At 40.9% G+C, this 23,844-nt stretch overlaps 1 protein-coding gene across 1 annotated transcript; it reads left to right on the top strand.

The window, feature by feature from the left end:
- The first annotated feature begins 280 nt into the window (after positions 1–280).
- On the top strand, positions 281–23,416 carry PLEKHA8 (pleckstrin homology domain containing A8). Its single transcript, XM_042888549.1, has 14 exons — positions 281–358; positions 9,190–9,306; positions 9,865–10,020; positions 10,951–11,075; positions 11,744–11,902; positions 12,701–12,741; positions 13,466–13,623; positions 15,627–15,786; positions 16,191–16,276; positions 16,953–17,011; positions 18,109–18,239; positions 18,805–18,875; positions 20,247–20,308; positions 21,175–23,416. Exons 1-14 carry the CDS (start codon positions 319–321, stop codon positions 21,370–21,372), a joined length of 1,563 nt encoding a protein of 520 aa, XP_042744483.1. The 5' UTR covers positions 281–318; the 3' UTR covers positions 21,373–23,416.
- Positions 23,417–23,844: the final 428 nt, after the last annotated feature.

Here is a 23,844-nt window from a genome sequence, read left to right as displayed (position 1 = left end):
GTTCCTATAGGCTGCGGGAGGCCACCTGCTTCGGGCGTGCTGCGCCCGTTCCCTCCCCCTTTCGCGTGCTCGTCAGGCGGAGTTGCTATTCTTGGAATGTTTTACGCAACCGTAGCGCTGAGGGGTGGTTCTTTGGGCGCACCCTGCGCCAGAAGCGTGGCAGAGGGCCGGCACGGCGGCGGGGGCCGGGCCGCGCAGGGCGGGCGGCGCCCCGCTATGGCCCTGGGTGCCGGCAGAAGCGGCAGCGGGAGGCAGCGGCGAACGGCGTGAGCGCGCCGGGGGCCGGCTGCGCTGCATGGGGGCAGGGGCCCGGTCGCCATGGAGGGCGTGCTGTACAAGTGGACCAACTACCTGAGCGGTGAGTCGCTGTCCCTCGCCAGCGGCGGGGTCTGGTCCTCTGGGGAGGCACCGTGTCAGCCGCGCCTTGCTGTGCGGGTGGGAGGGCGCTGGCGATCCCAGTTAGGGCTGAGCGAGGTGCGGCCGGGCGGCGAGCGCGAGCCAGGCGGAGGGGTCGAATGTGCGGGGGCATTCCTGCCGCTCTTCCCCTTCACGCCTCGGGGGCTCTGAGGGGAATCAGACAGTGAGGCACCAGGCGTGGGTTTCTTCGTTAGTAAATACCCTTATGTTGTGGTATCTGTGCAGCGGGTGCAGCCGTTCTCGGCTTTCCGTGCGGGTTGCAGTGTTATTAGTCATTTCCCCATCGTCGGTAAGAAATCAAGTCCTGGGTCCGTTTGATCTAAAGTTGTGTCTGTTTGTTTTCACCCGTTTCACGTAGGTGCTGGGGCGTATTTTGAAACCTCACGCTTGCTTTCATGCCGTGAGCTCTGAGCTCCGTGTCCCCGTGCCGCTGCAGCTGAGCGAGCGCCTTTGGCACCGCCGGGCGCGCGGCTGTGGTGGGCTCAGCAGCTGCTCTGCTAGAAATGGTCCGTCTCCGTCAGCGCTTTATCTTTTGGTAACCACGCTGACGTTAGGAAAACAACTCTTCTCCAGAAGAGTTGCAAAGTGGCACAGGCTGCCCGGGGAGATGGTGCAGTCACCGTCTCTGGAGGTGTTCGAGCACCGCGTGGATGTGGCACTGAGGGATGTGATCAGTGGGCATGAAGGGAATGGGTCGGTGCTTGGACTCCGTGACCTTAGAGGTCTTTTCCAACTTTAATGATTCCGTGATTCCCTTTCAATCGACCCTTATGAAGAAGGATGACGCTGTGCAAACGTCAATCTGAATTAATGCAGGGCGAAATAATCTGATTTATCTGGGTGCATGAGGTTTGCCACAAGTGAAAGCTAGATAAGCTTTCTTCTTCACAGGGAGAAACCATGTAATGGATGATTGAAGTATCTTTCTTATTTCTTGTTTCTGCTAGTGAACGTAGTGGCCAGGGTTACCCTGTCTTTTCCCAGGTTGTTGAAGGGCTGTCTGTGTTGTGTTTGAGAACAGTAAATTGGCTGTTCTGCAAACTAGCAATGTTGCATGTGCTTTCTTTAGGCATATATTTTCTGCCCTGAGGCCACTGGGTTATAACTTTATGCGATCATGCAGAAAAAAATACAGTGGTGTATTTCCCCACAGCCCTGGGGCAGGAAGCTACATCTTTGTTATGACCTACATGTTTACTTGATAGCAAGAACGTTTCAGAAGTAGGAAATGAATTGGATTTACCATGGGCAAAGGTTGGAATGTTCAGATTGCCTACTGAAACACAGATGAACTTTTCTTACTGCTCAAACAAGTTACCTCGTTTCACAATAAACACATTTGTTTGCTTTATTATAGATTAGGATGATGTGAGTTAGTGTTGATTGATTTCTGCTTGGAGATAGGTTTTCCTCTGGTGTTAAGCCTCAGTTTGTGTTGTGATTTCTACACACAGGTCCTCCAAGCAGCCCATGAAATCCGAGTGTAGAGAGTTTGGGCTTTAGAACTCAGTTGTTTTATCCCCAATACAATGGTCACCAGACAGTGGTTTCTCTTTATGTCATTATTACTACTATTTTTTTAATGGTCATGTAAACTTTCATGGAGTTACAGAGGTGCAGAGACTGGGAGACCAGAGACATCCGGTCCAACCCCTCTGCTAAAAAACATTCCCTAGAGTAGGGATCAGATACTCTTTTCTGTGTCTCATCCTCTGAAGCAGATTAAAGAGAATGGGACCCTTTGTAAGAATCATTGCTGAAGTATTAAATGTGGTAGAACTTTTTCACTTGGCAAATACGATGCATCAGCAAGCTTCCAATTACAAATCCTTAAACTCTTGTTATCTTAAATCTTGGAGGCATGCAAGTTAGATAGCCTCCGCCAAGTCTGTGATCAGAGCATGCAATTTGATCTTAAAAATTCCTACATTTCATCCTTCGCCAAAACTGTATTTCAGCATTGCTTGGTGAAAGTTGTGAGGCCTATTGTAGCCAGCAGTCTGAGTGCTAAGAGCATCACCCTGTACCTTCCCTATGCCTCTTTGGTCTATTGTGCTGCTGCCCCGTGGCCCAGGCCAGCTGAGAGCTCTCTGACATGTACAGTGTCAAAGCAGACTTTTGGCTGCGGTGCTGTAATGTAACTGTTCCCAAACAGGGGGGATGCTGATTGCAGAACAAAGAAAAGTAGAGAGCAGAGATGGATTGCACACACAAGCTGCTCACTTCTGCTTGGAAGCTGCCTCCATGTGATGCTTCTGCTGAACTCAGGCTGCAAGTCACACTTCTTGTTTATCATCTCTGTGATTAATAAAATACATTTCTTTACTCTTCAGAGATTGCCTTGTAAAAATAAGCTGGGATTTTGATTCCTCACAAGGTTTATAGAATGAGCAAGCTATTATTATCCAAAAGGAAATAGGGTGGAGACAAGGAATACTTTCTTATGTGTGTATGTGTTATGTGTGTATCAGCTTGGCACTCTGATTGATTTTTCTACAATTTTACTTCTGAAATTGAATTAAGTTCAGATCTTCAGCATAAGGCATGCTTTACCTGGGTTAACTAGCCCCAGGCAGGACTGAGGCTGACTCTGGAAGGGGTGGGATGTATCAGGTCTTGGCTTGTGGATCAAAGGCAGCTTAGTCATTAGAAAGAAAAATGCTGACTGCCTCCACTGATTTGCCTAGCATTCTTTATGTGCTTAGGGAAGTGGCTTTGATTGGTTTTATTTTTTCTAACCTTTTCCTGGTGTTTAAATATTCCCTTTGCTGAGTAACTCTAACCCTACCAAGTTCATCTTCCTTAAGGCACCTCACATTCATGCCACTGCTTGTGAGGCTGCATCGCACCACATACCACAGCTGGCTCCTCTCATCTGCCTTTATGGTTTGTTCCCTGTAATTTTATTATTACACTCTGAATTCTTTGCAGTTTGTTCCAAGATGCCAAGAGCCAGCACCAAGCAGTAGATTTTAGGCTTCATGTAGAGCTTGAAGTTACTCATGTCTCTAATGATTCAGACTTCCTTAAACAACTTGAGGGGAAACTTTAAAGAAAACTGACGCTCTTTCAAATGTTTGTAGCTATGGGTACATAGATCTGCGGATATTTGGATGCTATTGCTTAGAATGAGTTTTTGATTTCAGAGTTTAAGAAATCTGACCTTTCAGGATGGGGGATATGTACACATCTATTCGATATGAAGCTCTGGGAAGTAAAGTCCTCTATTTCTTAGATGGAGGAAGTAATTGAAAACTGCACATTAAGTAAACATTTGGTTCCCAAAAGCTTCTGTTTATCATATTTCTCCCTCTTTTAGGCTCTGGTTATAGTCCAGCTTGTGACTGCATAAAATGAGAAGGGCAGTGGTCTGACCAGCATTACTGACCATGTCTGCTGTCAGACTGGCTGTTAGTCTTTGCATTTTGTGTAATTGTTTGTGTGATTTGACCTTTCCCATCCATTCTCTGCAAGCACACCTCTCTCACTCCCCTGCTTTTCCTTCACACAGCAGTCTTGCTTCTGTCATGCCTTTTTGGAAATGAGCACCGTGCTTTGCAGCAAAGAAGTTGGATAAGGCTGCAGGAAAGGCCGGCAGTGTCCCCTCTCTCCTCTGTAGGTGAGGGAGCTGCAGAGCAGCACAGCACTTCCCAGCAGGTATGCTGCAGTACCGGTGCCTCTTCATTCTGCCCTTCTGCACGGAAATAAGCGATCACAGGGAACACAAGCAGAAGGTGGGGCAGAATGGCGGTAGAGATTGTCTTGTGTGTTCTGGTAAAGTCATTGTGTTGACTGCGGTTAGCAGGTTAACCACAGTGCAGGTCACAGACAGAAGCTGGGGAAGTGCGAACAGAGGAGGGGAATTTTGATAGGTGAATGTTTTGTTGCTTAGAAGACTCAAATTAGTGTGTCTGAGCAGTGAGCTGATTTGCTGCACTTTTGCCTCCATCACTGTCAGCAATCAATCCCTTCTCTGCCCTTTGTCCTTTCACCATCCCTTTTAAAAATGCCTGGTTACTGGGATGATGCTCTCCATTCCTCTTAAGGGTAGCTGGCCATGCATTTGCCAGCTCATTTGCAAACATACAGACAGTTGCTCTGTGAAGGCAGGTTGCTTTTCCAGTGCTGCAAGTATTGTGCTAACAGTTATATTTGGAATGGGGCTAGATTTTGTGAGACTTCTGGGGGAAAAAACATTTGGGAAAGGGTATTTAAGCCAGTTCTAGCTGCTGTGTACTTCACTTGCACCACTTTTCTCCCTCAAAAGAGTGATGAATTCATGACAAAAAGTGATACAATGGTTCAAGTGCTATGTCTGTTAATTTCAAGGCTTTTAGAGGCTATTGTTATGGCTTCCTTTTGTTACCATGCACATCCTCCCTAGTAAAGTAGTCTGCAGGCATTCCTGGCAGCTGCTCTCTAGGTGAGAGGATAACAACTCAAAGGTTGTTGTATGAATCGTGACCGGTTCATTTGCAGCATTTCTGCTGTCCCTCATGAGTGGATTTTTATCCTGGCAAATTGTTTCACTACAGAGTTAAGGTTGCAAAATGCATTCCAATGCCTCAGGTTGCACCTTCACAAAATCCTTTCATAGCTTTGTAAGGTGGTTTGGAAATGCAACAGGATTCTCTGTCAGGATAGCCCATTCCTGCGTTGTTTCTGCAGGGGAAAAGGGAAACTTTCAAGCTTTGTCTATGCAAAATGCTCTTCCTCTGAATACTGTTCCTGAGTGATAACATTAAATATTTGGACATGAGAACTGAATTTAATCTCATAAGAGGTAAAAGAAATTAATTCTTAAGATCAGAACTTTAAGATTTACCATGTATGCTCCTAATATTTGAGATTGCAAACAAGTTGGGGTTTTGAAAACATTTTGTCATTTTGCAGCATGGAGATTTTTATTGCCTTTCTTTGACAGAAAAATCCATGCCATGTCCTTCAGATATTAGTATGTTAAAATCAATAGGGTTGCTTGTGGGCTGACATGGAGTATTTGTGTTATTTGTGTTGTGCAGCTGAGGAAGTGCAGGGAGCTCAGTGGAGGAGGAAGTTTATCAGCACAGCCTGGGGCAGCTCAGCAAGGTGTCAGGCAGCTGGAAATAAGATCTCTTGACTCAGTCCTGTGTTGTTGTCAAATCCGTGACCATTGAATGTGACCATTCAATGTGACCATTGAAGATGCATCCTTTTACTGGAAAACCTAGTTTTCTTCATCATTGGAAGGCAGGCATTTTGTAAGTAACTGTTACATGATAAGAAGATGGTGTATTCTGGGTAATAGCTACTATCTGAACAACGAGGGGTAGGCTGGGTTTAGCAAAGATCCAAATTTTATATTACATTCATAGGCTTGCATTAGCACTGGCAACTTAGCATTTCACTTAGGTTTTGCAAGCTAACAGCACTGCCTTGGGCTTGTTTGAACTTTTCCAGCAGCTCTCATCAGGCTATCAGTCATGGACATGATACCTTGGGTGCTGGGAGATAAAATGATGGGTGGAAGTATGTTGAACACTGCTTACCCTACCCATGGTGGGATGAAGAGATGGATGTTGCTTGCACTTGCTGTGAGATGTCTCTTGTGACTTTGCAAAGAAGAAGTGCAAAGGCCTGCCACAGAGTCATGTTGCTGGGATATTAGCAGTGGGGATGGGGGTGTGGTGTAGGCTCCTATTAGGTGGATGTTGCTGTAATGTGGAAGGTTTGTAGTTATCTCCTATCCACACTTAAAATCTGAATTCAGGTCCAAGAAATCCAAGAATTATTTATTTATTGTATATGTTTTTCTAAAGACTTATGTTGAAGCTCAAGAAATTAGTAAGCATAAAGTTTTAGAAAATTCTCCTGGGAAGCAAGTAGTAATAAAAGCCTATGTGTCTTGCCTTTGTGCCTTTGAGAAATGCAACTGGAACTGGCATCTCTTAATTGCAGCTTGTTTTCCAGGTCATCAGTTTGACTTCTTGAGTATGTAATTCTCCCAGATGGTTTGGCGTTATGGATGTCTGACATGATCTACATGTCTTCAAATGTGGAGTTTTTTTGTTTTTTTGTTTCTCCAGGCTTGGTACTTTGCAACCAGAGCTTTCTGGAGTCTGAATTGTGTAACATTAAAATTTGAATTATGTCCAAATTTCAGCGGTGTTATCAAGAAATGTCAAGTTTACTCAGCAACAGCCACATCCAGACTTCCTGAAGGGTAGTGATGAAAGTAGGCAGATCTCTCAGACTGGGGAAACTGCTTAAATGTTTGTTTCTGTGCTGGACAATATTTGGTCTTCCAGGCTCTGCAGGTACTAACTTCAAGTTTCACAAAGAAGTGCTGTATTTATTAGGACCAGTAACCAGTGTCTGTTGGGTGTTTATTGTTAATGGCTCTGTGCCTCTAAGACAAGCTGTGGAGGCAGGTGCTACATTTTGTCCTGCCTGTGCACCAGCAATATGAATGGACTCAGTAAATGCTGCTGTTGTGTTAGTGCTCTCGCCAGAGGTTTGGCTTTAGCTTTCTATCTCAGATGAAGCCTGCATTCCAGCAGTTGCAGTCTTCCTACTGGAGTTTATGGGTAGAAAATAAAACCAAATAAAGCCAGGATTTGTGCTTATCAAAGTATCTTTTTGCTGCTTTCTCTTCGTTGTTTTCTTTCTCTGCTCTTTGTTTGTGAATGTGAAGTGCCTGTAATTGAAGATTGTAACCCTGTTGCACTGTCCGGGATTTGTCAGCCATGCACTATTTTTAGCTGGTTGTTTAGGATAACCTTCCTGTGGCATTGAGAACCAGGTGGTTACTGCATCTTCTGGCAGAATCCTGCTGTGATTGGGGTTTTTTAAAATTGTTTACTTTCACCAAAATGCATTTTTTATTAGAGTAGTGATGATTGTGTTCAGAAAATATCTGCTGTTCAAGTTAACAGTTGTCTATCTCTGTACTTTTAATGCCTTCTTAATAAAGAAGACTTAGGTTCTGCAAAGCAAGACAGATAATTGCTGATACTGCAGATGAACCCCAAACAAACAAAAGCCTCCACAAAATGTATTGACTCATGACATTTTTAACCAGCATCTGAAATGACAGGGGCAGAGTGCTTTGCATGTTGGCTAATTGATAGCTTAGCCTTTGATTGATGAGATGCAATTTAGTAGAGCATCAGCTGCATGAGCAAAGCTGAAATAGTTTGCGTGCACCAGCTGGATCTCCAGACTGAATTAGAGGCCTGTATTGACTGTGACACTGTGTTATTTAAGGGATTGGATCTGTGCCATCAAGTGTCTGAAGCAATGAACTGCTTCTCTCTGCTCAACAATCATCTCCTTTTTTTTTGTGAGCTCCTCCATACAAATAATGATTTTAGGATACTTACTGTATTTTGGTGACAAGACTAATAAGAACCAAACTTGTTGTTCTCTTTTTTTCTTTTTTTTTCCTCTAGAAGTTTCAATCTTTGTAGTTTTTGCCATTCAAGCAAATAAAGAAAATAAAGAACCTTTGAGAATGCTTCGGCATTTACAACGCTTTTATATTCTTCTAGAAAACAGTGGAGGAGCTCTAGAAGAATATGAAGAAGGCTTTATGTTTAATTTGTTTTCCCCTTTCCCCAAAGGTTTGGTAATGTATAGACCAAGCTGTCCTTCGTGCTGTGGTACTGCTTATACACAAAACAAAACCCATCTCCTACTGTTTGTCTGGGGCTGTAGGGCTTTCTAGGGGTGAACCGAGCAATGCTTGGCTACAGCACTGGCTTAAAGCCAGCTGGTTAAGAGCAGTCACTCCTCCAAAGAGATGTGCTCAGGTTCTTGGGGTGCTGTATGCATCATGGCCATGTTTTTTTCATGTAAGATTGCTGACCCAGTGTGGAATATGGGTATCTCAGCTCTGGCCCTGTCCAGAGAAGCATGTTGCAGCTCAGGAATGAAAGCTGATTTGCTCCAGTGACGTTGCTGTCTTACTTCTTAGGTTAACGAGCTTTTAGTTTTTAATTAGAAATAAATGGTGGCTACTCGGTCTTGTTTATTTGTATCCTTTCATGCTAAGAAGTGCTTCCAAAAGAAGAAAACGGAAGGGATAGTTTAGTTCTGAAGTTGGGCAGCAGGGTGGACAAAAGCAATGCTCAAAACGATTTGTTTTGGTCTAGCCTGGTGTTTTCATTGTTTTCCTGGAATGGATCCAGAAGTGCAAGTTATTAATTACAGGCTGCTTTTTATAGGGACAGCATGGGAGTTTCATGAGCTATTGAGAAAAGCTTTGTTAAAAGACAACTTTCAGAAATCACTGTATTCCCCCTCTTTCCCTTGATATAAGATCTTCTTGCCTTTTGTTTCTGAAGGTAGTTGGAATGGGCCTTTCTGAAGGAAGGTAGGTACATAAGGCAAGACAGCTGTGCTGACTTCTGGAGAGAATGAAGGGGTGGATTGAGAAGCAGTGGATGAAACTGAAGATGGTGTTCTGAGAATGTGCTATAAGGAGAGAAAGAGTCCGTTATACCTTGCTAGTATAACTACTGAAAATGACATGTGGCATCTCAGGAATATACCTCCGGAGTGTAGCTGACAGCCTTCAAGTCCATCTGCCTGCAGGAAGGATGTGTAATTGCTGGCAAGCAGTGGTTGTAGAGTACAACATCCAGACCTGTCACAATCTTACCTGTTGGAATGATTTATTTTTCCTGGGGGAACCGAGAATCTTTGGGGCCTTATTTGCAGCAAGTCTTGAATTAGAGAGGTGGTGGAACTGCAGGGGATGCAGTAACGGAGAAATGCAATTTTGTCTCTTAGGCTGGCAGCCTCGTTGGTTTCTTCTCTGTGGTGGTATCTTGTCCTACTATGATTCTCAGGAAGATGCCTGGAAGGGTTGCAAAGGAAGCATCCAAATGGCTGTGTGTGAAATTCAAGGTAAGTCAGATGCAGTGACGCAATTGCACAAGGTTTGGCTAATAAGCATATATTGCATTTTAGGTGAAATTTTGGGTCACGAGAGCTGTTTGTGCTCTTATCTTGATGCTATGTATTTCTAGTAAATAAAGAACTTGATTTATGTACAAGGTGGTATTTTGAAAATATTAGAAGAGCTGCAAGTCTCATACAGTGGGTATTCTACATGGAGGTGTGTCGCTGTTCTTTCATGAGCCATAGTGGAGGAACACAGAGCTTCCAGTGACTCTTCCTATGCACAAAGTGCTAAAACTAAAATTATGAGTAATAAACTTTGATACTGCTCTCTCAAATGGGTTTACTTGCCATGGGAGGCACAGCTCCTGAATGCTACTGTACTGATTGTGAAGCTGTTTTTCATAGCCTTTTGTCCCACAGCTGTATACGTGTCCTGTCTATTCCCTTGCTCAGAAGTAACAAAATGGCAGTGGGGGAGTTTTGAGGCTAGCATATCTGCTGAGATATTCAGTTGGGCTGGGAAGGGTGGAGGAGCTGGCCTGAAATCTATGTTGCTTCTAGTTCATCCTGCAGATAACACACGAATGGACCTGATCATCCCAGGGGAACAGTACTTCTATCTGAAAGCAAGAAATGCAGTTGAGAGGCAAAAGTGGCTGGTTGCACTAGGAACAGCGAAAGCTTGTCTGACAGACAGCAGGACACAAAAGGAAAAAGGCAAGAAATCCCTTCTGCTGTCACACATGTTTGCATTTTATTTCCCCGACCCCTAGTAGATGAAACACAAAGATGACAAAATCAGTATTTGATCTCTGTGTCCAACCTGTGCTTCAGGCCTTTGGTGCTGATAAACACCAAGATGTGGGAGCTCTAGATAGCGATGTCAGGCATTAGCTCTCACTGCAGGGATTTGAATACTTCTCCTTAAGACATGCTGTGTATGAATATTTTGAAAACTATGCTGATGGCTTCCATGAGTACAAGAGTACACAAAATGCCATTAATACAAGACAAAATGTCTTTATTTAAGGATGGTGGAGCGCTGGAACAGGTGGCACAGAGAGGTTGTAGAGTCCAGCATTGGCAGTATTCAAGATCTGTCTGGACTTGATCCTGAGCAACCTGCTCTAGCTGTCCCTGCTTTAAACAGAGGAGTCAGACTTGCTGATCTCTTCTAGCCTCAACCATTCTATGACTCAAAGATATACATTAAGTTTTGTACTTGAAAGTAAATGTCTTTTCCCTCCAGTGTTTTCTGCTCAGAAGGTAGAATCCCAGTTCTTTAACTCAGTGTAATTGTTTGCTACTTAGTGAAAACAAGCAAACAAAAATACAGTATGTAGGGATTTTGTCTTATTCATAAGGTCCTTTGAGGTCAAATGTTGTCTACTTGTTTCTTTGTTTTTTTCTGTGCTGTAAGCCTAGGAACATTCTGAGCCTATGGCAGCAAATAGTGAAACGTATTTACCTGTCACAAGTGTAATCTTTGGCCAACCCTGCTCATCTTTTTGAATTTATAGAAAATGCTTTGAAACATAGTAGTATTCATTGAATTAGATTGGATAGTAATGTCTCAGCAGCTTTACAAAATCACATACTGCAAGATGGATACACTGAATTCAACATTACTATTTTTTTCATTTTTAGAGTTCACTGAAAACACAGAAGCCTTGAAGACTAAAATGTCTGAACTTAGACTATACTGTAACCTTCTTGTTCAGCAAGTGCATAAAACTAAGGAAGCCAGCATTTCTGCTGTATCAGAACCAGAGGTACAGCTCTATTTTTGGTGTAGACCTCTTCAATAAAGACTTAAGCTTTCTGAACTCTTCTGGTTAGCCAGTGCAGTATTTGTTCACGCTTACTGTTGCACTGCCTTTCTGCTGAGGACCTGTGGGAAGTTGCATACCCACACAACAGTTCTTGTTTAAATGAAGTAATACTGTATTGTTGTTAGCAATGTGTTACTTCATTCTGTGTAATTTTTTTGTTTTGCTTGTGGGATTTTTGAAGTTACTTCAAAAGTTATCTTCAGATTATTCTGTCTCGTTTGTTTACTTTCGTTTCCCTTGTCAGTGATACCACTGGAGTACCGCTATTGAATACAGCAAAGCTTACAGTTAATGTATTTTTAACATCAGAGATGTGTAATTTAAAAGGCATATATTATATATATTAAATATACATACATATATATATATTATAATACAAATCTACTCTGCTTGTTGTAGAGAAAAACTGACGAAAGCAGCAATGCTATAAAGGGGCATAGGGCCAGTAATATGGGATGCCAGTTCTCTCAGCAGCTGACACTTTGTCAAACAACAGCTTTGTCAAGCAACAATCATGTCTGTAGCAGTTATGGGATTTGTAGATGTTAGTTGATCCAAGCTGATCTTCTGTGGTGTGTCTGTGTGTTCCAATTGGTTTATTCCTACAGAGTGGGATTGATGTGGGAGCTCTGTTGAAATCAACATGTGACACCTTCCTGAAGACTCTTGAAGAATGTATGCAGATTGCAAATACTGCCTTTACTTCTGAGTTATTACATCAGACCCCTCCAGGATCCCCACATTTAGCAGTTCTCAGAACAAACAGGGTAGGGACCAGTACCCTTTTCTATCAGTCTTGGTGTGGAAGGCGCTGTTTCTTAAAGTAGCATTTGTGGAAGCAGATAATGAATTTTTTTTTTTTTTTTTTTTTTGGTGGCCAATCTCTTAACTCTTAATTATAGGTAGAAGCTATTAACCATTAACTTTCAGGGCCTGATCCAGCTACAGGTGTTTAAAATATCCTGACTGTGTGCCCAGGATGGTCCATTGTAGGAGCTCACAGCAATTAATACTCCTGAGTTACCAGTATCACATCTGTCTTAATGTGCCACCAGGGGCTGATGAGCTTATCTTCTTAATGGCTTTCTTTAATCTTGAATCCATAGCTACAGGTGTAAAATTGAAGCATCTCTGGCAAACAGCTGGTTAAGGTGTACGTAGGAATGTAGATTCTTCACTGCACCTGGGAAGTGAATTCACTCCAGTCTATCTGGTGCCTGGCTCCATGTTTCTCATCCTGGTTTTTCAGTTTTTGTTTTTGTTTTTTTTTTTTAAGTAAAAAAAATATCACTGCAAGGAAAACACTTTGCCCTAGTTTTGTACATGTGCTATATGGCATCTCACTTGGTACTTGCTAGGTAGCTAGCTTCTGAAAGAAGTAATTTTTTTTTTTTTTTCTATAATAATGTTGTCATATTTTTCATATTTCTCTGTATATTATTTTTGGGTCTGTGCCTAGCTTTTCTGCTGGCTGCAGTTTGGATTTGTTAAAATGCAAAGTTCTGAAACACAATACAGTCTTATTATAGAGAGCGTCTCCCCACCCACCCCCTCTTATCTTACAGATAAAACACTCAGTCTTGTCCAGTCACACCTCAACAGAAAGGTATAATAGATCTTTACTATAAATCTTTTTCTAATCTGTTTCTGATAGTCTGTTCTTTCCATATTTTTCTCTGATATTACCAGTAGTGAGTACAGGTAGAATTATATTGCTCTGAGCCATATACTTGGGAACAGATGCAATGAAAAGGAGCTAGCTCTTCCCACTTCATATCTTTTCTTTCTCAGCCTTTTCCCCTTTATTTTTCTCCTCCCCAGCCATCCACCATGTGACTTCCTGGCCAGTCACCAGCCATCTCTTTTTACCTCGATGCTCTTCCCTACATCTTAGGTTCCACTGCATAAGCTCATTAAATCATTGATGGAGAGCAAGCTATATTATTTATGGCAAGAAATATTATGAAATGGCAAGAAGTGTCTATATATATTATGTGCATAGTATTTAAAAGCACTAACACAGGGATGATTTTTGGTTACAATACCTCCTGTGATTTCCATTTTTTGTAATCAGTTGAACTTCTTTGATTGCATCTCTTTTTAATAGATTATTGTCAGTACATTTGATATTCTGAAAACTGACATATATATCATACTTGCTGTGGATAAATGGCCTTGTTCCTTTTGTTATTGTAGAGAAGTTATTTTTGTCAGAGCAGTCTGTGACAGCATGTAATTTGTGACAACTGTTTTTCCCGTATTGTTATTTGTGTGTTTTCTCAGGAAGAAGTACTGTTTCATACTAACCATCATGCCTTCACTCTCTTCAGACAGATGGAATTGAACCCCTGTGAAAACGGCTCTGTAAAAGCAGAAATTAACCAGCAAGAGCAAACCTTTATAAAAAGTCTAGCATGTTTAAACTTGGAAACAAACGAGGGCAGCAGTGTTGTTTCTGTTGAGGATCATATTGCAGAAGATTCAGCAGGTAAGTATGAGTACCATCTTTATCCAGCATTGTCATTCTTGTAGTGTAAGTGGAGGGCTCTGTAGGCTGCCTGTGAGAGTGCTGCTGATGTTTTGCTTCCTGGGAAAGGGAATGTCAGTGTAGTTCAGTCTGATACCTGCCTGTTGTCAAGTCTTCTCAGCTTAGTTCTTTCCCTTGTTGGTCTTAGGACTGAATGGGGAACAAATAAGATGTTCTCTTTTTTTTTTTTAGACAGGTGCAGGCTTCTCTAGATGCTGATAGACATGAGCACCAATATGTTCTGGCAGAGCATGGGATCTTCTTGATCTGTGAACAAGTATTTAATTCCCAGAGGCTCTCTGCTGAGAAAATCAGCACCTCTGCGAGTATATAGGGTTGCAGTGTCAGAATATTGAAGTTTTAGGTGCCTGTGTCAGAGTGGTTGACCTTGTAGTTGCTAATGATTGTTCTGACAAATATTTATGGAAAACTAAAGCTTTTTTCCTTCCAACAGAGTATGTTAAAAGCACCTCTTATACTTCCTGGCCTGACAAGAGGTGTTTACCCCCAGTATTTTTCCCAGCTGTCCTGAAATCAAACCTATTAAAATCTTTTCAGTGGATTTGGTTTCTCTATAGGTTTGAAGTACTTTAACATGTCTTCATCTCAGAGCTTTTGCTCTTTTGTCACTTAGGGTTTACTATTTGAATTAGATATTTCAGAAGTCCCTGGTCTTGATGCATGGCACTCACAGTGGACACGGGCTGTTTCTTTACTCTCTGAGTCCTCTGTCTTTTTGCAGGACAAATCAGTGACATCCTCCAAACTCTTGTTCCTTACCAGAGTTTATTTGCTTGGAAACAAGGCAGGGATATAGTGATGGCTGAGGCCATTTTTCTCTGTTTTTTTTTGTTTGTTTGTTTGGGTTTTTTTTTTGTTTTTTTTTTTTTTTTTGTGGTGTTGGTTTGTTGGTTTTTGGGGGGTTTTTTGGGGTTTTTTTTTTTGCCCTGGGGATCATGGGTGAAGTCTCATTGCTGCTGCTGTTACCAGATGTGAATGGTTCTTTTCACCCAGCACACATTCCAGGCTTATTCAGTGGTTCTGCAAATGATTGGGATTGCTGCAAAATTGCTTTCAGGCTATCTTCAGAGGAAGAAAGTTTGTTGCAGCTGAATCTTTTCTGCCAGAAGTTCAGTTTCACTTCGGGTCTATAAATCTTCAGTGGCATTGGCAAATATTCCTTTTCTGGAAAGACAAGTTCCCTGAGAAATTCTGGATGTTTATTTAATAGTGTGGCAGTAGGATGTGCTTTGGCCTGCAGTTTCCTATGAGGTCAGGTGGTCTTGCCATGCATGGATGTGACCTTTCTTTGGGTATATAAAACTTAGATAAGTTTGGCTTTGGAAGTGATTTTGTAGTCCTCCACATTAAGCAGATGTACTTGTCCCTAGAGGAGAAATAAAACAAACTGCACTGGGGGAAAAGAGAACAGGATCTTTTTCTGGGAAACTTGAAGGTTATTATTTCAAATCATGAGAATGCAGCAACCTTTAATATCATAGCACTGCCCACCTAAACAGGCACTTTACTTACCAAGAAAAGCAAACAAGTCAGCTTCTGAGAATGGGCAGTGCTGCTTACCAGTACTGGGGAAGCTACAGCTGGGTGAGAACTATTTTCCTTCAAACAGATCAATCTGTACTGACCTGCATATAACAGCTTTTTCAAAGCTCTTCTCTACTTAAGGCTGTCCTTGTTGAGGATGCATGAGTTTGGTGACATTGCAGCCTGGTACTTCGTTTGGCTGATTAAAAATAGTGGGAAGGAGACTGGTCTAAATGTTGTCTTAGTGTAGCTGAGAGCAGTAGAAGTGTGTCATGGTGCTGGCAGAGAAAACTTACATGACCAGTTATCCTAATGCCTTCCTTCAAATAGGACACATCTTGAGGAATAGTAGTAATAGTATGGGTATGTGGCTTTTCTTTTTCTATTTATTTATTCTTTTGTTTCCTTTGAATTTTAAGGCATGAAGGAAGATGGAGAGAACAAGCTGCAAGCTGTAGAAAACCTTGATGCCCAGAAGTTGCTGCAGTCAGAAACAAATTCTTTAAGTGGATTGACTCTGTGTGAGGAAGATGAAAATGAAAATGGGTTTCCTACTTTCTTCAGTGTCATGAGCAATAGGTAGTACATGTTGCAGATTTAAATCATGAGGATGATAAAACTTTTTAAGCCTTTAATTGACTCATTTTCAAGTCTGTTCTGTCTGCAAAGCTTAATTTGCTGAAATAATATGTAGCAAGAATTCATAAAGCACAGAAATGGATAAAGATGCCCTTTGTAAAATCAGTTGTACAGAGAGGAGTGGGAGGGTTTTTCCCTTGTTTGTAATTACATGCTTCACATGCCACCAGATGTGTATTTTCTGCAGTCATTAAATTATCAAAACAAAAGCTATACTGGTGGATTAATCTGTATAAATTTTAATTCTGTTCAAATTAAGTAAGCATGAAACAGCTCTGGTTTTTAGTAGTTACAGAAAAGGCATTGTTAAAGTAACAATTTTTTCTGCTTGTCTTGGATACCAGGTTCAGTGATATTGAACTTCAGGAGGAAGAGGGCATACCAACAGAAGAGTTTCTGGAGTCATGTTATGCAATTGTGCCCGTTCTGGGTAAGCAGCTTTTTTTCATGCTGTGGTGCCTCTGAGTCCTTTTATCTGCCACCAGCTGGGAGAAAAGGTGGATCAGTTGTTCTGGCAAATTGTTTACTTCCCTGAATCAAGGTAATGTAAGTAGTTCCTGCCAGCAGAATTAATGTGACTGGTACTAGGAGATGTTTCTCATTCTTGCTCTTTATAGAGGATCCTCTCTCATTAGATAGGACCTGTGTATAAGCTGTCTGGAAATCCATGGCTATGTCTGGAACAGTAATTTTTTTTCTCCTCAAAAGAACAGCACGTAATTCCTTATGCATCCAGTACAGCTGTCTGCTGTACCATCAGCTGTACTATCTATTGTCACTCTTTGATTCTCCCCCGTGCCCCAAATAACTTCTGTTTCCAGCTGGTGCAGTCCTTCACCTCCATTGTCCCTAAATCTAACAGTGGGTATAAAGTCCTTTTAAGTGTGCATCTTGAGGACTTAGCATTTGGAAGTCTGCGTATTTTAACATTTGTTCCAGCCAATACAGATTTGTTCTGCACCAAAGAAAGACTTCAGTTTATGTTGTTCTTCTAGCTTCTCCTGCTTTTTAGAGATATTGTTAAGACAGTAAATAAAATTGTTACTAGGACAGGAGGACTGAAAAGAGTAATAATTTTAAAGTATGTATCCCTTTTTTTCCTCTAGATAAGTTGGGACCAACTGTTTTTGCTCCTGTTAAAATGGATTTTGTAGGTAACATCAAGGTAACTGTTGATTTTTTAACGCTGCCTTTTAAACAAAATATCTGCGTTAGCTGCCAGACCCCAAGAATTTTTGTCGTAGTGATCAATTCTGGAAGGCTTTATAACATTTGATAATTTTGCTATCTGCCTGATCAGAATGCTGAAATATTTCTAATTCTGTTCTTACAGATGTCATGTATTTAGTAAATCCAACTGTCGTGTATGAGCAAACTTGAAAAATACTTAACTGACTGCCAAGTAAAAAGTCTATTACATAATTTATATGACTTTGATTCTGGGCTGAAAAGATCATAAGTTATAATGTGGTGATATCAATATTAACTTTAGACTGCTGGTCAAACAGGAAATAAACACCTTTCCTCACCCAAGAAGGAGCAAATTAGCTCACTAAGAACCAGTTTCTCAGCAGCTGCAAATTGGGAACAAATCCTTCAACTTAGATTCTCCTGAAAGTTCTTCCAGTTCTAAGTCTGAAAAGGTTTGCTACTTGTGAGATAAGATGTATTCAGAGTGAGACTCTTCATAGCTTTTCTTTCAAGGCTGAAAACAGAAAAAGCAAAGCATATCTCCTGAGTGTATGATAACAAACACTGGAAGAATGCAGTTTAAAAAAAAAAATGCAGATCTTTGACTGAGCCACTTGCTTTCGTTTGCGTTTTGTGGTGGGTTCACAGTAGGAGCCAAGTCCTGGTGCAGGTAGAACCAGGCAGTGCTGTGGTGCAAGGCTGATCCAGCAAATCTGTGGCCCCTCGTGACTAGCCAGGTGTATATGGAGCTGTGTGCAGCCATGGGGAATGCATGACATAAGCCTGTCAGTTGCCCAACCACATAATCACAGAATCTCCAACGTTGGAAAAGACCTCTAAGGTCATCCAGCTCAAGTGCCCACCTATCAGCAGTATTTCACACTAAACCACATCCCTCAGTACAGCATCTAAATGACACGTAATGAGCATAAGAGGATGGAACTGATTGTGGAGGGGGATCTGTAATATCTCTCTGTGGGAAAAAATTATGATAAATAAGTGGCATGCATGGGACAAGTTGTTGTTTAATCTCAAAAACAAAGCTTTGCCTCTTGTTTTTCTTTCCTCCAGAAAATAAATCAGAAATTTATAACCAACAAAGAAGAGTTTGATACCCTGCAGAAGATAGTACTGCATGAAGTCAGTGCAGGTGTAGCTCAAGTTAGAAATTCTGCTACAGAGGCACTCCTATGGCTGAAAAGGTAACAGTTTTATAACTATTTCAACTCTAAACGATCAAGTGCAACAAAGAATCAGCAGAAGCTTATGTATATGGGACAAACTAGTTACTTTCACAGGCTCCATCTAAGTTGACTAAGCTCAAGATTAATGTATGATCTGTAGTTGTGTCACAGCAACTTTACCAAAAGACCTGAGAAAGTAATCACAGACAGTCTTTTTTTCTATTAAAAAAAAAACAAACAACAGAACAAGTTATAGGGAATGACTGTTCCTGCTGGGACAGTACATCATGCAGATCATTTCAGTCTTCAGCACAAATGTTTCAGCAGTATTTTTTTTCCTTAAGCTGGAAGTGAGGTTGGAGGACATGGCTCCATTTCTTTGTTCAGATTGAAAATGATTCTGTAATTCTGAGTTTTGTAAGCAATGGGTGTTGAGTTGGCTCCAGAATATCCCTCTGATATGTGGAAATGAGAAATTGAGTGTATACTGACATTACAAAACCTCCAGAACTGTACTGAACTCTGTGGGACTTACTTTGTTATAAATATGATTTCTCTTTGTTTTGTTGTTTCATTCTGGAAGAGGCTTAAAGTTCTTGAAAGGGTTTTTGACAGAAGTGAAGAATGGAGAAAAGAATATCCAAACAGCTCTGAGTAAGTACCAGTTGCTTTATTCTTCATGTGCTTGTGAATTTACATAGCTATTTTCCTTCTTGTTTTGAATGTGTTTTCTTTTCTTTGGTGATTAATAATATGAATAACCTCCAAGACACAACTTTTTCTGAAAATGTCTGTTTTTTAAAAGTGGCAATCATCAAGCAGATTGCTAAATAATGATTTAGTGCCACATAAATATTTGCTTAATAGGAATACTTCTGGCAAGGGAGCAGACATATCTTAGGAGAGAAGTTCTTTGTCTCAACCCATTTTCTCCGCTGATATGCAGTGAGAGCATTCCCAAATTCACAGTTGCTGTTCTATTTCTTCAGTTCCTTGAGAAGTTTGCCTCTATATTTGTTGTTAAGGCTGAGAATAGACTTGTCAATACTATTTGCTACACAGTACTTACTTCCTCCTTATTTCTTTGCTCTTACTGCTGTATACCTTCCACATACATCTCTTACTGTAAAGATAAAAAGGATATATTTGCCAGTCATTAGACTGGTAGCTGTGGAGTATTTCATATTGGAGCAGATACTGTGGCTAGCTTTTACTGATTTTATATGCTCTGTAAGAATAACTGTCTGCAATTCTCTGAGCAAAGATCCAAATGCAGCAAAAGAGATAATTTCTTGATGCAGCTCAGGGAATCTGTAACACAACACCAGATACTTAAAATTAAAGTAAAAGCCAAAGATATTGAACATTGACAGTAACAAACTTGGAAAATGAGGCTCAAAGGTGTTCATTTTGTATATAAAATATTTTCTATATGAAAGTGGAGCCATCTAGGAACATTAGGACCTTCATCCAAGGCTACACTTGGGAGCACTCACAAGAGAGGCACGGAGTTTGTGTGTTTTGTTTTGTGTTTTTTTTTTTTTTAAATAAGACTCTGCTTTCTGTTTCGAGGGTTCTTAAACTTGGCTCTCAAATGTGAAGAGAAAGTTCTCGTTCAATATCTGAGTTAACCATGTAGGCTGAAGCTGGCTAATGATCTGCTCACAGTATAGTTCTATCCCATGCAATATTTTCTCAGACTTACACTGAACTAAGGACTAGATAATAGAGGAAAAGTTAGTCATGAAGCACAGCTAATCAAGTAATTGCCTTTGCCTTCCTGTCTGCTAGAACACTAACTTGCCATTATAGGAGACTGACAGCTGAGCTGAGACCCCAGTGCAGAATCCTGATCTGTCTCTCCTTTTTTCTTTCCTTTGAGTCATAACTTTAATGCTTAAAGCAATCATTTGCATCAGGTAGCGATAATATATCCTTGACTAGTTGTTCCTAAGCTGCAATATCCTTTGGTGATGCAAAACTAAATGCCATACATGTATCTTGTTCTGTTTGTTTTACTTTAAGACAATGCTTATGGAAAGACATTACGGCAGCACCATGGTTGGGTTGTCCGTGGGGTGTTTGCGGTAAGTGCTTCTCTTAGCTACTGTTAAACTTGAGGGTCTTGTTATTGAGAGCTTCTATTATTTTTAATTAATGTGGTATTAAAAATTGAAACATTAAAATAAGTAGATTCCTTTCTTAGAATCTTATTCTCAGAGTGCACACTGTAGCTATCAAGGTATTTAGTGCTGAGCTTTCAGGATAGAACTTGTTTTCTGGACCTGAAATGGATTATTTTTGCATGTATATTGTTTTTTATCGTGTGTTTTGCACTTCAGTCTTGCAGGCCTGTTAAAATAAGCGAACTTTTGAGATTGCTTGTTTGAGGATTCATCTTTCTTTGTGTATGAGCATTTGAGAAGGGCTGATGCAGTGTGACAGAGTTGAATGTATAGGCTCCAGTAGTTTATTTTTTGTCCTGTCTGCCAGCTCCCCCTTGTGTCTTTCTCTGGAAATTATTAGTGAGACTATAAAAAGAAAAAGGAATGCCTCAGCCAGCTGATCACAACTGGGATTGGGAGAAACAGGAATAGTGAGGAGAGTTTTCTAAAAAGCATTTTGAGAATGGGACTTCAGTGCTGAAGCGGGTTGGGAGCTTCCCTAACAATCTAGACTTAGTTGGATTTTCTGTTTAAGTAACTTCTGATGTTCTTTGTACAAAATACGATAAACTGACACTTCCTATAAATCTGGCACCTCTGAGGATGTCTTAAAATGAGGATCTACACAGAGATAATAAACAGTTTAGTCTCTTTTATCAATTAATAGACTTAACATATCCATATATGTGTCAGTGTATTAAATCTAGGCAATCTAGGTGTCACAGTTTCACTTGGGTTTATTTTCCTGTTCTGTTTGGTAAATCTAAAAGCTTTTTTTCCTTTCCCAGTTAGCTTTAAGGGCAGCTCCAACGTACGAAGACTTCGTAGCAGCTCTGTCTGTAGAAGACTGTGATCCTCAGGAGGAAACATTTTACAAAGCAATGCAGAGGGACCTCAACATTTACTTACCAGCCATGGAAAAGCAGCTAAATATCTTGGACACTCTCTATGAAGTACATGGTTTGGAGTCAGATGAGGTGGTATGACTACAGTAAGACAGCATCTTAAAACTTCAGGGACTGTGTCTGTTAACAAAGATTTTTTTGAATATCATTTCTGTTCACTGTAGCTTTTCAGGTGGGAGAGGTGTGAGTGTTTGGGGGGAAGGGTATGTATGGTTTTTATTTCTTGTTGTGCTTGTTTTGTGTTTAAATGCAGAGGTACAGTTTCTTTTTGGGCTATAACTGTGTCTGTAATGAATGTTTTGGACTGTTCCTCACTTGCCTCACTCCCTGTTCCCTTCACCTTGTAAAAGTAATGGAGCAGAATTTGCCCTTTGCTTCCACACTTTGTGTGGGAGCTGCGCATGCAGCAGAGCTGTCATGATATCCACATGGAACCAAGCAGGCACTGCTGGCTCGGACTCTCTCCTGCCCTGTTCTGCCCACTCTAGTGAGCCTTATTGTAGCAGAAGAGAGGGTGGTTAAATGCCAGCTTAACAGGTATGCAGTGAGTTTTTACCTTATTTTGGGTTGAATCTTTTTTTTAATTTTTTTGTTTTGTTTTGTTTTGTTATGTTTGGGGTTTTTTTGTTGCTTTTTTTTGTTTGTTTTGTTAGTGCAGCATCTCTAAAAGTGTTAGAGATCTTCACCATGAGCACATGTAGCTGGTGATCTGAGCTTCCACAGGGAACCAGCCTTGGAAACTAGCCATTGTGTTCTGTCCCAGCTACTTGTTTGTACCACATTTTCCCTTCTGGCTCCTGACAGTGAGCCAAATCTAAAGGAAATTTTCCTTAGTGCCCTCCACAGCAAGATGCTCCTGCCCGTATTGCTTGGGATGAGCGTGCTGCAACATATATTGTGGTGCAGGAAGGAAAAGTGTGTGCATGACAAGAGAAGGGAAGGCTGTGAGCATGGAGTGCCATTCAGTCTGCACTGGTACCACTGTTGTTCCCTCTGCCCTGTATTATTGAAAGTGGGCATGAAATAGCAAAGCCTAGGGGAAGCTAGAATTTATCACCGAGTTGTTGTACATTATGCCATTTGCAGACTTTAAAATCTAAAATTATGCAGAAGTGGCTAGGAAGTAAGAAGGTAAAATTTGCTCTTTTCTTCCTTTACAGATAAAAAAGTGCACCTAGTTGCTGTTAGAAGTGATAAAGAAATCCTTCTAGATAGTTTGTTATACATAAATGAGTAAGGACAAAATTCCTGCTTGTGTTGAAGATTAGAACACTATGAGTTACTTACTGCCAGTTCAAGGTATAAGTGGGTTTCTCAGTAGTGACACAGGGCTTTGGATGGCTTTGGATAGCTTTGTCCAAAGAGCTGAGTATAACTCATGGGCAAATAAGACTAATGCTCATGAGGTTCCTAAACTTTGGTAAATCCTCGTACAATTTGTCATCACCATACTCACAGGATAAATACTGGCTTTTGCTAGGCTAAAAAGCACATTCTGACTAAAATGAATGTACTGCAGGCCTGCTGCATCATTCTGAGAAAGCAGTCTCTGCATACGTAATACTTGATCTTTTCTCAGGAGCCTAGCACTGCAGGCTTTAAGAAAAGTATATGGTGAGTGAAGAAAACACCAAATGACACACTTGATGAGTAAAGCAAGATACTAGAACTGTAATTGGGCATTTAAGTAGTATGACTTTCTTGTTCCTGTCATCTTCTCTGAACTGTGACTATCTATAGTCCCTATGTGCACCAGGATAGAATCAGAAGGATATAGGGTCTTTAGTTCTTGGAGTTTTCTTGTTTTAATTAGTATATATTTGTTTGAATATGAAGTCAAAACTTTTGACCAAAGCTCAATTCAATTATTTCAGTACTTGCAGTGCTAAGAACGAAGCAGAGAGCCTTTGAGATATGACTGTCTGCTTCTTCAAAGTGTGAATGCAAAAAAAAACAAAAAACAAAAAACAAAAACAAAAAAACAGCAGAACAACCAGCTCTCCATCCCCTGTGGTTTCCTCAATCTTTTCCGCTATTATGTGGGAAACTTTTCTGTAACAGGTCTTAATGCTGTGATTAGGTAATGGAGACCACATTGCCGCAGAATAGCAGGAGTGTGTGGGGAGATCAGTCTTCTCTAAAAATTGATAGTGAAATCATGATGAAAATTGACTTCTCTTTTTTTAACTGTAAGCTTTTTCAGTAGCAGCAAAACAGATCTAGCACTTAAAGGCTTGGGCATTTTTTGCTTTTGTTTCATTTGTTCTGTTTTGTTTTTTCAGCTAGTGGGAGAACCGCTGGCTTGTTAGTAGCTTGCCAAGCCAAGTATTTGATACTAGAAGTAAAGAAGGTTTATTTCTTAAGCAAGGAACTGAACAGCTTCACTGGGCCACTAGCTTCAGCAATTACCAACTTTTACAGTTCTTCTTTCTTCCAACAAATAGGAAGTGATCTGCAGTGCATATTGTGTAATTAGCATGGCATCCACCCTCAGAGCAGGCTTTCTTGCCTTGCTCTTCTGTGTAAAGTTGGTCTTTCTAAACTGTGGAATTG

Source organism: Lagopus leucura, unplaced genomic scaffold (genome assembly GCF_019238085.1).
Source record: "Lagopus leucura isolate 7727_CA_CO unplaced genomic scaffold, USGS_WTPT01 Super-Scaffold_100157, whole genome shotgun sequence".
In the NCBI taxonomy this organism is placed as follows: domain Eukaryota; kingdom Metazoa; phylum Chordata; class Aves; order Galliformes; family Phasianidae; genus Lagopus; species Lagopus leucura.
This window is presented reverse-complemented; position numbering and strand designations above follow the sequence as displayed.